General features: G+C 48.0%; 1 protein-coding gene across 2 annotated transcripts in view; it reads right to left on the minus strand.

The window, feature by feature from the left end:
* The window catches only part of ETV6 (ETS variant 6), a 253,263-nt gene that overhangs the window by 131,624 nt on the left and 106,171 nt on the right, over nucleotides 1-15,468 (minus strand). Inside the window, exon 2 of one of the 2 annotated variants that reach the window (XM_005652587.3) lies at nucleotides 13,583-13,709. In XM_005652587.3, the coding sequence (XP_005652644.1) occupies nucleotides 13,583-13,709 (127 nt within the window). Of the gene's footprint in view, nucleotides 1-13,582; nucleotides 13,713-15,468 lie in introns of both variants that reach the window. The other variant, XM_001924598.6, reaches the window with a different exon arrangement.

Raw genomic sequence — 15,468 nt, forward strand, 5'->3', positions numbered from 1 at the left:
AACACCGATTCTGGCAACATCTGGAGACCAACAGCCAGGCACAGCAAGTATCAGATTATTCGTCTTGGTCTCCCAGGTCCAAGCTCACAATGTTTTGTCTACATCAAGGGGTCTGGATTTTCCATCCAGTCTTATGTCTGTCTCCTCTCCATGGAAAAGGCCAGCCCCAAGCAAAATCGCGGAGTTTATTTCCAAGTCAGATCCCTCCCTTGACCTTCCATGCTGGCCATGGATCTGCCATTTCAAAAGATGCTAGAGATTTGATAAACCAATTTTCATTAAGATATCAGGGACTCAAGGTATTAATGATCTCTATCCAAGGTATTATCTGCTAGCATAACTATTTTTTAATTCCTTTAAAAAGTAGAGAAGATCCCATTGAGGCTCAGCAGTAATGAACCTGACTAGTATCCACGAGGATGCAGGTTCAAGCCCTGGCCTTGCTGAGTGGGTTAAGGATCTGGCATTGCCAAGAGCTGTGGTGTAAGTTGCAGATGCGGCTGGGATCCTGCACTGCTGTGGCTGTGGCGTAGGCTGGCAGCTGTAGCTCCGATTCAATCCCTAACTTAGAAACTTCCATACACCACAGGGGCAGCCCTAAAAATGCAAAAAAAAAAAAAAAAAAAAAAAAAAAAAAAAGTAAAATTAGGTGGAAACAATGCCTGGGAGTTCTCTTGTGGCTCAGCAGGTTAAGGCTCCGGCATTGACACTGCTGTGGCTTGGGTCATTGCTCTGGTGAGTGTTTGATCCCGGGAACTTGCACATGTCATGGGATAAGGTCATGGAAAAAAAAAAAGAAAGAAAGAAAGAAAGAAAAAGAAGCGATGCCTGAGCCAAAAGGAATATATCTTAGGAGAATTTCAGGCACCACGGTAGTTTATCATGGAGATATTCAAGTTCAGGGTTCTCTTGTATCACTGCAACTGGGTGACCACACACTGCTGAAGCACAACACGGACCCTTTTCACAGACAACTATAAGCCCTCTGTCCTGGACCCAGGGTAGTGCTGTCTGGACAATCAAAGTTTAGAAGCCAGCCACTTTCTGAATCTCAATACTCCTTCAGCCAACAAAGAAGCACCAGATGAGAGATGGCTACACAGCCGGGTGTACAATGCCAAGGCCACAATACCCAGCTGTATTTCTTCAACTTTGTTCCCTGGGTCACTCGGGGTGACAGGAGTCATCCCCGAAGCTCCCTGAGACAGATATCTAGAGGAGTAGCTAGGAGACAGTCTGAATGAACACCCCCCCCAACACCACACACACACACACACAGAAGACAGTCCAAACCAATCTCCCCAACATGACACGGACACACACACGGAGAGAGTCTGAACAAAACCCCCCACCCCATCACAGACACACACATACACACACACATATACACACAGAGACAGTCCAAACCAACCCCCCCCAATACCACACACACACACACTAGGAGAGAGTCTGAACAAAACCCCCCACCCCATCACAGACACACACACACACATACACACAAGGAGACAGTCCAAACCAACCCCCCCAATACCCCCCCCACACACATGCACCCATTTTGGATTTATTTAAAGTAAAATTTTTCTTCACCGAAGACTCAAAGAGAAACATTTTTTTTTTTCTTTTCTAAGCTCCAAACACATTTTATGTCTGTTTAGGTTCCTCTCTGCAGGATCAGGGAACTCAAGGTGCTTTAAAAGGACAAGTGTGACCCACAATTCTCAAGTGGGGGATCTCTCTCTCAGGGAATGGCTATTGCTGCGTCCTAAAAGACCTTTACTGAAAACCCCAGGTATCTGGGTGAAGAGCTGAATCACGGCCAGATGGTCAGACCAGCAAGAGCCCCCCCACCAAGCACTGGGCGGCATCGTCAACAGGGGAATATGAACTGTCTGTCTGTCCGGGGCGGGGATTTCGTGAGGCGGCTTCACCCCCACGTCACAGGAGAAGTGAAAAAGAGTAAGTGGGGGAGGTCAGCACTGTGAGAACCCCGGTGTGGAAGGAATCAGAATGAAAAAGCCAAGGGGCCACCGGGCTGCCATCGAAGAGGCCAACAGGCCCCAAACACATCAACCTTCTGAGCCATCGGAACAACAGGTCTGGGAACCTGCCCTGGCAGAGGGCTGCTTCCCGAAGTCAGGCTCACGAGGAGGAAGCGGAATTTCACTTCCTCAAGAGCACTGGCACCGAATCACTGGCTCATGATTTGTTTCCCTACAAACAGTTCCTGAGGTTGGCGACCCAAGAGCTCCTGGGAGGCAAAACGCCACCCCTCATCAGCTTTGTTTGTGCATCACTGCTGCTTTGGGCAAGTCTTTCCTCCCTAACTTGACACCCCCCCTTTCCGCAGCCGGTGGCAAGGACGAGATGGTTCGAGTAACTGGTTCCAGGCCTCGGTTGAGAAGGAGGTTCTTGGGTGTGAGTTCTCAGGCCCAGGGCACGGAATAAGTGTCTCGGATTCTACCTGCTGGCTGGGCTGGATGGAAATGTACTGAGAAGCTCAGCCTCAAAGCTTTCACTTTAGAAGCTGAAAGCCTTCATTCCCTTGCCAGCGGGGCTTTTTTCTCTCCCCTGCCCCCCATCATTCATTAATGCGGTATGAATTGTGCATGGGCTACGGGGCCGGCTGGAGGAGGGGAGTGTGGCCTCTTCATGCAGATCAGCCGGCTCTGTCAAGCCTGAAACCCCAGTGGACACCACCTCGAGAGGGAGCAAAATGCACACTGTCATTTGTACAGGTTACAGGAAAGGCAAACATGCCCCAAGCTGCAGAGGGGATTCCCACAAATCATGCACTTGGGGTCAAGGAGGTAGTTACCAGAAGTTACACCTGTGCCTTAATGCCCTGGGCAAAGGGCCAAACTCACAGATGACTCTCAGGCCAGATGGGGTAGAGGGTGGGGGTGGCTTGGACAACAGGGGAGCAGGCCTGCGTTTGCTGTGGGGTCCTGGGAACCAGGGTCCGATGCCAGGGGCTGAGGCTGCCTTCGGGAGACCAGCAAGGCCAGGAGCTGGCTAGTTCCCAGCCCACAAAAGCATGCACCATGTCTCCAATCCTGGGCAGCACAGGGAAGCATCCAACAGCATCCGGTCGGGGGCTGAATTTCCAGTCTTTCCCTGCAGGAGGGCAGCCTCACAAACAATCACAGCAAAAGTCGGGGACAATTTCCCGCAGCATTAAAATACCACCATCTGCGCCAAAATGTGATGCTGAGTGCTAGAAATCAAGGGAATAACCATTATCCTTAGCACTGAGAGATAATGCTCCACTGCTGACAGGCCTTATATTTCTCTTCTGGAATTAGAGAGCAGTAAGTAAACTGTCTGAGCTGGGAAGAGTCTGGGGAATCATACACTCAGGCTACTTGGCTTTCCAGCCGAGGAAACTACAACCTTGGGAGGAAGACTGAGGTGTCAGAGAGGACCCGACCCTCTACTGACCCCAGACAAGGCCACCCCTGCTCCACGGCCCTGCAGCAGGTGTTCCTGGCACATAGGTCATGCGCGTCAACCGAGGCACCAATCGGCAGACGATTTTTCCCAGGCAGGTCGGATCGACAGGAAGTGAAATGCTTTGCTCTGTGGACCTGACAATACGAGTACGTCATCGTTCCCACCGTTTCATGTCAATCTGGGAGGCAGATAATCATCTCCTTTAAAAAGATGGGAACTCGTCAACAACGGGAACCTCTTTTTACTCGTTTTATCTTGTCTCTTAAAACTCCTGCTTTTATACAGAAACCTGAAAATAAGTTGCAGAGGTGCGTCTACAAGGAAGATCGAATTTGAAAATTTATCTTCCTCTAAATTCAAAAGATAATTTAGGGTAGGTCTCTGGTTTTACTCCTTTGGCCTTTCTGGTTTGTAGTGTTTTTAAGTTTTGCTTGTATTAAAACAGAAATCAACCTGTTAGCTTGGGTTTTCTCCTTCTAACAAACAGCTAGAGGGAGATGACGGTCATAAATTTCTAACGCCTTTAAGAAGCAACATGAGGAGTTCCTGTCGTGGCGCAGTGGAAACGAATCCGACTAGGAACCATGAGGTTGCGGGTTCGATCCCTGGCCTCGCTCAGTGGGTTAAGGATCCGGCGTTGCCATCAGCTGTGATGTAGGTCGCAGACACGGCTGGATCTGCATTGCTGTGGCTGTGGCATAGGCCCTTGGCTACAGCTTCGATTAGACCCCTAGCCTGGGAACCTCCATATACCACTGGTGCAGCCTTAAGGAAAAAAAAAAAAAATGAAGCAACATAAAGTAAAAAAAAAAAATTCTGGGTTATGGAATTTGATCTGGGTTCAAGTTGTGGCTTCTCTGCTTTCTCTGTGTGTGACTCTGGCAACTGACTTACCACTCTGAGCCTGAAGTATAAACCAAACAGAACGTCTACCTTGCAGCATTAGTGATTATTCAGAATAATAAACATATAAAGTTCCTGGCACTAAGAAAGTCCTCAATAAACAGCAGTGACAATGATTTTTCTTTTTCTTTTTTTCTTTTTAGGGTCGTACCTATGGCATATGGAAGTTCTCAGGCTAGGGGTTGAATTGAAGCTGCAGCTGCTGGCCTATGCCACAGCCACACCAGATCTGAGCCACATCTGTGGTCTACGCGGAAACTTGAGGAAATGCCAAATCCCTAACACACTGAGCGAGGCCAGGGATCAAACCTGCAACCCCATGGAGACTACGTCAGGCTCTTAACCTACCGAACCACAATGGGAACTCCATGACAAGATTTTTTACTCCACACATTATCACAACCAAGATTCTCGGGAGTGACAACTTTTACGCAGAGGACCTCAGAATTATTCCTAAGTAGAAGCAAAGCTTCCGTGAACTAGAAGGTGGGGTATAAAGACCAAAAAAGAAACCAACCTGCAAAGGTAAGCCACTCTTAGAAAACAAATGGATAATTAAACTGTTACTTCTAAAGAGGAGCTTCAGAAATGCCTGACAGCCCTGTAATATTTCTTCAGATAGCACTACGGGACACCCCTCAACACCTAGGAACCTTTTTAGAACAAGTGATTGTTACCTATCCCCTTGCAAACGTTCGCCCTCCTCTTTAAAGCGCACCACCTCAGTGCCCCCACCCCAGAGTAGAGAACTCAGCCCTGGCTGCACTGATGAGACAAAGTGTTGCCTGCACAGCCCTGCACGGGTTAGAGATTTCCTCCCAGGCATCCGATCTGCATCCACCACACCCCCCAGAGCTCTTTATCCAGCATCCACATCTGCAGTCTGCATTGCGATTACTGAATCTTAGCGCCCCATCTGAGGCTATTTCCATCCAAGATCTAGAGGAAACAAAAATAGGGAGTAATTTCTGAAGAATGGGGTTGAGTCCACCTACCCAAGATGGAAGCAGTCAAAATCGGGGCAGGGTGACTAATTATTCTTGGGAATTTACAGTCAGCATGTGGCCAGAGGCAGGGATTGTTTCAATCTCAAATCCTGCCCCACCTTGTTTCAGAAGAGACCAGAAAGTACCGTGCCCCACCCCCCATCACACATGGATGGTTGAGGCAACAGAATGAGAATCCTCTGATGGCAACAGTGAAATCAGCAACCCCCGAAAATCCTTGGTACCATTTACCTCTGGAAACGGTAAAGATGAAGCGCGCAGAGGCGGTCCTGTCAGAAACTCCAAGAGTCTGAGCGATGTGCAACTCAGGCCTGGAGCAAATGGGAGGAACTATTTGAGAATGAGCATTTGATCCAATTTGTATAGACTCAGCCCCATCAATATGCTCCGTGATAATGAAGAAGAGGTGTGTGTGTGTGGAGGGGGGGGTTGGGGGGGAGGGAATCCCAGGAAAGCACAGTTCCAGCCACCATCATGTGGCATCTTGGTCACACAGCCAGCAAGTGTTCTGCAGACCTAAGTCAGGCTGCCCATAGAACTAACGGTCAGGGTGCCCTCGATCTGCAGAACCCTGATACCCCGGGAGAAAGACCACGGCGGTCCTGACGGTGGGGAAAATCCAAGCGAAGACAGGAGAGCGGATACAGACGACGTGGACATATTTCTTATTTTCTGTTGTTCAAGTCTATTCATAGAAGGGACTGGTTCCTACCAGCTTTTCTTCTTAAATGGCTCTCTCGCTTCATCTGTCATAAACTTCCAGTACTGGCTTGGAATGGAGCCGGGCATCTCCAGGCTCATGTAAAGAACCCACAGCACCAGGGAGGGGGACAAGCCTTTGCCAGTGGCTTCCAGATGTCCAGAATTCCAAGGAACGTGAGGGCCCCTTCCCCCAGCCCCCTACCCCCAACAGCATGAGAGCCACTTTGTCAGAGACTTTGCCAGAGCAACGGCCTTAAATGCACACGGCATGAAATGCGAAGTGAAAGAAGAGGTCAATAGACCTCTGGTTATATAGTTGTTTCTTTTCTTTTCTTTTTTTTTTTTAAAGACATCTATAAATAGCTGCATTTATTGAAGCTGCTTCCTTATCAGGAAGCATGAAGCTAGGAATTAACGTCTGCCTGCATCGGAAATTCCTGCAGACAGCAAACCCAAAAAGGAAATTTCCCTTCCAAAGCATCCTGGCTGCTCTGTTGTGGCCTGTTTTTTCTCTTCAAGCTCTTTGAAGCAGCTACCCAGGGCCCTGTGCAGCTGGAAAAGCCGAAAGCCTTCAAGCATTTGAAAGTAAAAAGGGAAGGCCCCCAAAGGAAGGCTTGAGGGGAACAAAAGAGAAAATGCTGGTGGCTGGCCACCTTTGTGAGAAGCCATGACTGCTGTGTCAAGATACGGAGAGTGAAGTCCCCTTCCTCGTGTCCTTGCCTCAACTCTGCTGGCGATGTCACAGCAGGTCACAGGCAGCCCTGCGAGGCGAGGCCATTTTTTGGGGGGGAGGGCACTGATAACGGCCGAGGATGGGGAGGGTTTTCCGGGTCTGAGGAGGAGGGTGGGGGTGGGCAAAGAAGGAGAGGATAGATTCAGCAAGGCCAGGGAAGATGACAGTTCCAGACAGAGGCAGAGACTCCGTGTGGGGGGTGAAGGCCCCAGGACGGAATGCCCTAGAGCAGAACCAAGCTCCCGGAAAACAGAGGCAGAAAACAAACCTTATTTCCACTGTGACTTAGAAAAATCATTCTCAAGACATATAGACAGAACTCCAGGTCCCTCCTTTAATGAAACAAGCAAGTATATCCACAATGCTCTTGGCCCTTGAAAGCAAAGATGTACCCTCTAAACAGGCGATTCTCCAGCTGTGGAAACTAACATAAAGCCCTTGTGGGCCCTCGCTGCCATTCACCAGGCACTGTGCTAAGTGCCACCCATAAATTAGCTCTGAAACTTACAAGGGACCTTCACCAACTATATTTCAATTAAAAATTCAAAAAACACAGGAGATCCCACTGTCGCTCAGAGGGACATGACATCTCACACAGTCTCCATGAGGATGTAGGTTTGATCCCTGGCCTCGCTCAGTGGGTTAAGGATCTGGTGTTGCCATGAGCTGTGGTGTAGGCCTCAGCTGCAGCTCTGATTCGATCCCCAGCCGGGACCTTCCATATGCTGCAGGTGTGGCTGTCAAAAGAAAAAAAAATTAAAAATTAAAAAACACACAGAACCAAACAAAACCAAAAAAATTGCTAAGAGTAGATCTTGAAAGTTCTTGTCACAAGAGAAAAACTTGTAACTCTATGATGAAGGCTCTTAACTAGATTTACTACAATGATCATTTCATGATATATACATATCATCACATTGTACATCTGAAATTATTATATTTTAATTATATTTCAAACATTTTCTCCTGGATTTTTATAATCATATTGTGATTATATAAGAGGATATCCTTGTTCTTAGAAAAACATAAGAAATATTTATGGATAAATGTTAAAAAAAAAACCAAAAAACCCCTCATCAGGAGTAGGTGTATTATGAAACCTAAATCTCTGAAGGGGAACTCAGCTCTCTAACAGAGGCAGCCCCGGGATGCAGACCCACTCAAGTTCTTCCTACTGCTGGGTGTTTTCAACTGGAAACTCCAGAAGAGCAGCGGGCCCTGGTCCCCGGTCATGCCTGGGTAAGCCCTTTGCGGCCAGCACGGCCCTGACTGCAGAGCTACCCTGGTCTTTAACCTGAGCTCACAAGAGTGAAGAGGGTAAGTGGGAGAAACAGGGAGCAAACCCAGCCTGGTTCTTCTATGGCCACATGCTCTTGCTCCTTCCACAGGAAGCCTGCCTGCTGGAGGATCAGCACCGATGAATGGTCAAGTGTAAGTGCATCACTGGAGCCCTGCACCCACCCCTGCACCCCCGGCTGCCCAGATGCCAGCAGTTGGCAGGGCCTCTATTTTCAACTTCATGAGACTCTGCCATTGAGAAAGCCTAACGGAGGAGTTCCCTGGTGGCCTAGCAGCTAAGGATTTGGAGTTGTCATGCTGCGGCTCGGGTCATGCTAGAGCACAGGTTCGATCCCCGACCCAAGAACCTCCGAATGCCACCAGCACAGCCAAAAATAAGGAAAAAGAAAGCTAAATGGTGACTTCTGAAACAGTATCAGATTCTTCAAGTGCCATGTGAATATGGACGATTCAGCGTAACTCTGTGAGCCACGATCACCTCACCCACAAAAGAGGATGAGTAACGCCTCCTTCAAGAACTGCTGCACGATTAAATGCGACCATATAGACAAATGCATTCTGTTACTTATAAGAATATAAAACACCAACTATGAGTATACTTAATTCCCACTTTTTGCCTCTTCCTAGGCACTACATCTCTTCTCACCCTCCCAGCTCTGACAGAGCTCGGCTTGTCACGTGACTGTCTTTAAACTCAGTTACTCTGCTGAGAGTGCAAAATTGCCAAGTGGGTGAGCAGCGAGGTAACGTTTCCAAAGGCAGGCATTAAATGAAATTATTAAACACACACAAGTAGGAGTAGTAATGTTAGAATTCTGAGAGATTTGCAAGAAAACGAAGGAGCGCTGAGGGACTATTTCTGGTGTTCTGACTCTAGAAAACTCTGAGCGGCTATTACGGCTATTTATTAACCCACAACCTCATAAACCGTAACCCTATTAAATGTGATGAATGAGTCCTGGGTTCCAATTTTTAAGTATCAATTCACAGGAATTTTAGAGGACCGAACAGGCACCACAGAATACAAAGGCTTTGGGCAAATGGCATAATGTCAGCCTGTGATTAGAAGCAATTGTGTCGACTAAATGTGAAATGAGTAAGAGGAATTTAATAAAGAAAAGGCATTTAGGAATTAAATTCTGTACCATACATCTGAAATATACTCATTGTGATCATACGGGCAACCCTAGGCATCATAATTGGAGGCTATGCCCCCTTGGCACCACCATGAATTTAGAAAAAGTGTCCCTGGGCAGCTAAACTAGAGAAAGTCTCTCCTTCATACCATGAGGTTCAGTGAGGCCCTTCACTGCTCAGAGAATCAAGAGGCATCTTGGCCAGGTGCTCTTGGGGTCTAGGCTCCTGGGTTTTTCCAGGTCTGATAAAAAGGTTCATGTTCCCTTTAAAGAATGAATTTTTCGTTTTCACCTGCTAGCTATCAGTATTGTATTTTGGCTCTTCTATCCTTCAAGCTTAAAAACAAAAAAATTAGTACCCTATATGGAAAAAGGGGGAAAAAAAGACCTTTCTATCTTCTCAATAAGCATACTTAATGTTTGCTCTCCTCGCAGGGAGTCCAGGGAACAGTCGAGGCCCCCTGGAGAGACGTGAGGAGGACAGACCAGGATGGGTCAGGGTTGGCCCTTCTCTCCTTGGCTCTCTTCAGCCCCAAATGCCCCTGCCTGTCCCTTTCAAGTCCTCTAGAATGATCACTCAATGCTTTGCTTCATTTATCACTTTTTTAAATCACAAGCAAGTCAGAGCAAAGGGCATTACTTTCTGCTTCTCCGTAGCTTACAAACTCATCATGCCTGTCTCTTCAGTTTGGGTAGAGCCTGGCTTTTCAGAACAAAACAGTGAGAAACTCACAGGCCTGAGAACCTTAAATACGACAATCCCCACCTTTCCCCCTAACCAGGAAAGGATACGTATGGACTTAAGAATGAAAGGAGAACAAGGAAGAGTTAAGAGAGAAAGGGTTCATCTGCAGATCAATAAGGATAAAGGGTGAAAAGAAGCTACTCTGAGGCATATCAGTCTGGTGAGTTTCTCTTTAAAACAAGCAGCTAAAAATGCTTTCAACCTAGCAATACCATAAATGTCCTGCTGCTGTCTTGGCTTTCAGATGCTTCCCTGTACTTTCCATGAGCATTCCACTGGGAATTGTCTGGAATCCCAGATTAAAACAGCAATAACCCAATTCCCTTGTTAGCTTATTTATTTTCTTTTAGGTTTGGAAACCCAGCTGGGATGCATCCTCCAGTGTACCGCACAGCCTCAACCGTCCTGGGGGCTCCGGGAGATGTTTCTCAAACAGCACGACGGGCAGCGGCGTCCTGGAACAGGAGAGGGAGGAGGGCGGCACAGCCTCCCGTGGAAAGCCCCCGCTGAGGACAAACAGCAAGAGCCTGGGAACCTCCACTTCTCAGAGGATTCATTCCAGATGTGGGAACCACTGGTGTCACAACAGGGCTGATGCAGATTCCAAGGCGGTCTCTAAAGCCAGGCTGCCCGGGCAAAATCATCATTCAAATCATTGTTTGCCAGAGCATGGCATTCAGGCAAAATCATTACCCTGACCAGAATCCATAATCTAACAACTAATTATGTTTAAGGCTGGCAGTAATGCACTCCAGTTCTCTATCTGATCATTCTCTATATGGGTATCCATCTCTTGGTCCACCCGTCCATCCATCCATCCATCCATCCATCCATCCATCCAAGGGAGGTATGCCAACTATGCAACAATTGATTCACCAATTAGAATAGATTCCAGCCAGAAACCAATCCTCTAGCCACATCAGCGAATACTGGCTACGTGTCGATCCTGCATGCATTCATCCATCCAAAAAGTGCATATTAAACACATGTATACTGTGGCCTAATAGAGAAAAGCCTGGCCTCTGGAATCAGACAGAACCGAGTCTGAATCCTGACTCTATCTCTTACAGACTGGGGGACCTTGGCAGGTTACTTAAATTCTCTCAGCCCTAAATTCCTCATGTGTGACCCGCCTATAAAAAGAATATCTTCAAGCATTGTTGTGAGAATTGAACCACCCAGAGAACGCTACCCCAAACTCTACGATAATCTACGTGGGAAAAGACTCTGAAAGAGAATGGATGTGTGTAGATGTAAAACTGAATCACTTGGTTGTACGGCAGAAGTGATCACCACTGTGTAAATCAACTATACGCCGATAAAACTTTAAAAATAAAAAATGAAATAAAATAATGTACACAAAGACCTTATCACACAGGGTCTGGTACAGAGTCATCTCACAATAAACAGTAGCTATTCTGATCGTGTGTGAGGCACACGGCAGGGTCCGGCAAGACAGTGGTACACAGCACAGCTGTGACTCCAGGAGGAAACGGTCTCCTCAAGGGAAAAAAAAAAAAAAAAAAATTAAAGTCTTGCTGTGGAAGAAACAGTTCCATGTAGGGAAAATGATGTCTTAGGTTAGAGCACAAGATTTTCAAGTGACAGGGGCTGTTAAACATCCTCTTGTCCAATCACGATTTTGTGTGGTAGGAAAACTGAGGATTATGATGACTGACTCACAGTCAAACAGCTAGTCGAACAGCAGAACTAGTTAAGAATTAAGATCTCCTGCCGGCCACGAGTTGGCTGTGTTTGTTAGTTCATTTTACCACGATTAATTTTTTATGGCGAAGCCGTCCTATGGGAAATAGCTTACATAGGTAAAGACATCCAAAGGCGAAATGGAGTTAGGATCTTCTTGGGGGGGGTATCAAAGTATAGGAATAAAAAGCGATGAAAGAAAGCTCAGCCTATTTGGGACAGATGTTCATAATTTTTTTTTTTCTCTCTCTCTTTGTGGAGACTTCAAGCTCCGTAAGGGCAAGGAGTTGGGTCTGCTTTGTTCATTTCTGTATCCTAGCATCCAGAAGGACGTCTGGAACAGCTCAGGTGATCAGTGACTGTTTGTTGAATGAATAAATGAATGAGATTAGGTAGCAGGAGTGCTTTGTCTGCATGGCCTGTCCTGAAGTGAACTGTCTGATGTGAAAATACTGGTCACAGGACAGCTTCTGGAGGCAAAGAGGTTCCTACGCGGCTGTGGTCTCTTTCCCAGTCTGTCTGCTCCAATGGTGCCACAAGCCTCAAGCTCACCGAGGACAACCATACCCGCGGTCACGACCCTGCCATTTTCACAGCCCCAATGCTCATGGTGGAGAAGATGGTAGACAGAAGCTGGGATGTGCTGATGTAGCAGCTACCAACTCTGTAAATACCGATGGACCCAGCAAAGTGGGGGAGGGGAAGGGTTCTCATGGCCTCAACTCTCTGCAAAAATCCCAGCTAGCATCCTGGGAATACACCAGCAATGGGCCTCTCAAGCTCACAGGCATCTGCCTCACTGAATTAGCACAGAGACAGAGAAAAGCAAAGCCTGAAGACCCTGCCTCTTGTTGTTCCCCAGTTTCAGCAAGCAACTTTCTGGTTTGGGGGGGAACGCAGGGGGGGGGGGGTAGGAGCAGAGTAAGCCAGGAGCAGGATCATGCCAAAAAGAGATGGCGAGTACAGCCAGGCCACCATTCAACAGTTGCGAGGAATCGACTAATGAAGGGCCAAGGTGACCCCCAGGGTTCTCCATAACCTAGCCTTCTGCCCTGAGGATAGTCCAGCCACAGAACTTGGCATTTTCTTAGCCACAGCAACCAGGTGGGACTCAGGTGATTCATTCTCTGCAGCTGCGCCCCGCACGCTGCATCCCCTGGGCAGGGTGGCAGCTCAGGAAAGAAAGACAAAAAGGAAAGGACAGGCGGGGCAGGGGCTTTGGACCTTGGGACCCCAATGCCCTGCCCAGCTATAGCTAAGGGGAGGGGGCAGAGATGACTGGGAGAGAGATGGAAATACTACAAAGTGACTGAAACTGGGGAGGCAACGCAGACACAAGAGAGGGGGTGGAGAAGAAAGGCAGGGAGGAGAAAGGCCCTGCGTGGCCACAAAACGAAGGAACAGAGCAGCCCGCAGGGAAGAGGAGGGGCGGCCTGTAAAGGAAGGGCGAGCACAGGGCAAAAAGCAAAGCGGGGATGAGTCTGAGCCAGAAAATGGTGCAGAATTCAGGGGCCAGGAAAATACTGAAGGGGAGGAAGCGTGGACTTCAGAAGACGAACTTCCCCCCCCCAATTCACCTCCTCTCTTCGGCGATTCAGTCAGCCCTACAGTGCCATGTCCAGATTTGGGAGGGTGACAGGTCACAGCCAGACGAAATGAACACCCAGAGAAACGAGGGCCTGGAATCTCAAGCTTTTCCCAGCCATGTGGGGTTGGGTGAGGGAGCACAACGCCGAAGCTTCTTCTGGAAGCCATGGGAAAACCACCTTGGAGCGCGCCCCAGCCCAGCCTGCAGCCCGGCCTCCCCGCCCCGCGGGGTCAGGCCTTCCGCCCTGCTGTCTATCGGTCGGTCCATCTGTCCGGCGGGCCATCCCCCTCCCATCGCGGAGGCGCGAACACTCACGCAGGTGCGCGGGCAGGCGGATCGCGTCTTCCTCCATCCTGAGCGCTCGGGGCACTGGCACATGAAGCGGCGTCGAGGAAGCGTAGCTGGGCACCGGGCTCTCGGGGGGCGTATATGAAATTCGTTCCTGCTGTTAAAAAGAAGGGCAGCGAGAAGGGAGGGGGGGAAAGACAATGAAAGCCTGGAACGGAGATGTGACATCCGCGCAAGGGGCAGGAGGGCCGCGGGGCGGGGGCGCTGGCCGCCTCCCTAGACAGCTGTGTTTCCCATCGCCAGCACTGGGAATTGATCACGAAACGCTGGCAAGGTTTAAAATGGGGCTTGTCCTCTGCCCTCGGGTCAAGAGGTGTCCATTTTTTCCCCTCTCTGTACGAGTGGTTTGTTCCAGTAAAAGAGGCAAGACCAAGGGAATGAAACTATACGTCCAAAAGCGTGGCTTTAAAGAGCTCCTCTCTCAAAAATTCCTCTAAATTTTTACACTAAAACCATGTTTCCTCTTCTCTGGCAATATCCCCAAGCTTCCAATCAACGTAGGAGTCCATACTCAGATCCAGTCAGAGGTGAGCCCAAATGATGGCTTCTAAGTTCTAGATTTAGTTAAATCCACAAGCAAGATTTTTCTCTCACCTACTGTGTCTCTTTACACAACCACCACTACCAAACACCTCCAGCGTTTCATTTTTTTCCCCTTCCCAGCAGGGAGTTATCTGCCACATCAACAGGCATTTCCTTGTCTCCCCCATTTCTCTATCTTAGAATGACTATTTCCTTTCCTTCTGAAGCATTTCAGGGCCCACTCACAGAATAATCCTCATTTAAGGAAGTACTGTTTAATTGAAGATCTTTACTCAACCGACAAAGGAAAGGGGGACAAGAAGACTTGACACCACCTCTGTTTAAATTCAAGCACACAGCGTTTGTTAGAGCAATTAAATCAAGTGGATGAGATGGGAGGATTATTATTCGTTTTCAGTTAAAATGTGGCAAATGATGGCAAGAAACCAACCATTGTGTTCAGCTGGAAGAGGAGGGCAATTTACATCGCAGCTCGACATACCAACTGGTTTGACTTGCAGTCCACACAGAAACATAACTTCCGTTCGTTTCTGTGGTTTAACTGGGCAAAGTAAAGTGGGACACACACGGTCCAAAAATAAGGTGGTGGTGGGGTGGTGGGTGGTGGTAGGAGATCCGTAAGTTGCCATTGTGAAAACAAAAATCAAGAGCAGAAGAAAAAAAAAAAAAACAGATTAAAATAAAGCGAAGGGGGTGTTTACGTTTTGGAAAGAGTTCTCTAACATTTTAGACTCTATCAACTGTGCAAAGGGAAGCAGGGGAGTCCCCCAGCCCTGGACCAAAATGAAGCTTCTCTTCTGCTTATAACCTGGAAAGTTTGGTGGTTGTGGTAGGAAGTTTCAATTTTAAATGAATATATACATACTTTTTTTGTAATTTCCGAATGGAATCACTATACCGTTCCTGAGGCATCCTCTACTGGCAACTAGGGCATTTGAAACACTTCTGTTTAAACGCACTTCTTAAAGTTTCCTAGTGAATTTTTTTTTTGTTGTTGTTGTTGTTTTATGCTTTTACCTGCAGCATATGGAGGTTCCCAAGCTAGGGGTCAAATCGGAGCTGCAGCTGCCAGCCTACGCCAGAGCCACAGCAATGCCAGATCCGAGCTGTATCTGCGACCTACACCACAGCTCATGGCAACACTGGATCCTTAACCCATTGAGCAGCGAGGCCAGGGATCGAACCTGCAACCTCATGGTTCTAGTCAGATTCATTTCCACTGCGCCACCACAGGAACTCCCTCCTAGTGAATTTCTTACTGAAGGGCAGACACCCTCGATTTAAATTTCACCTCTGGATCAATCAAGGTG

Source organism: Sus scrofa, chromosome 5 (assembly GCF_000003025.6).
Source record: "Sus scrofa isolate TJ Tabasco breed Duroc chromosome 5, Sscrofa11.1, whole genome shotgun sequence".
In the NCBI taxonomy this organism is placed as follows: domain Eukaryota; kingdom Metazoa; phylum Chordata; class Mammalia; order Artiodactyla; family Suidae; genus Sus; species Sus scrofa.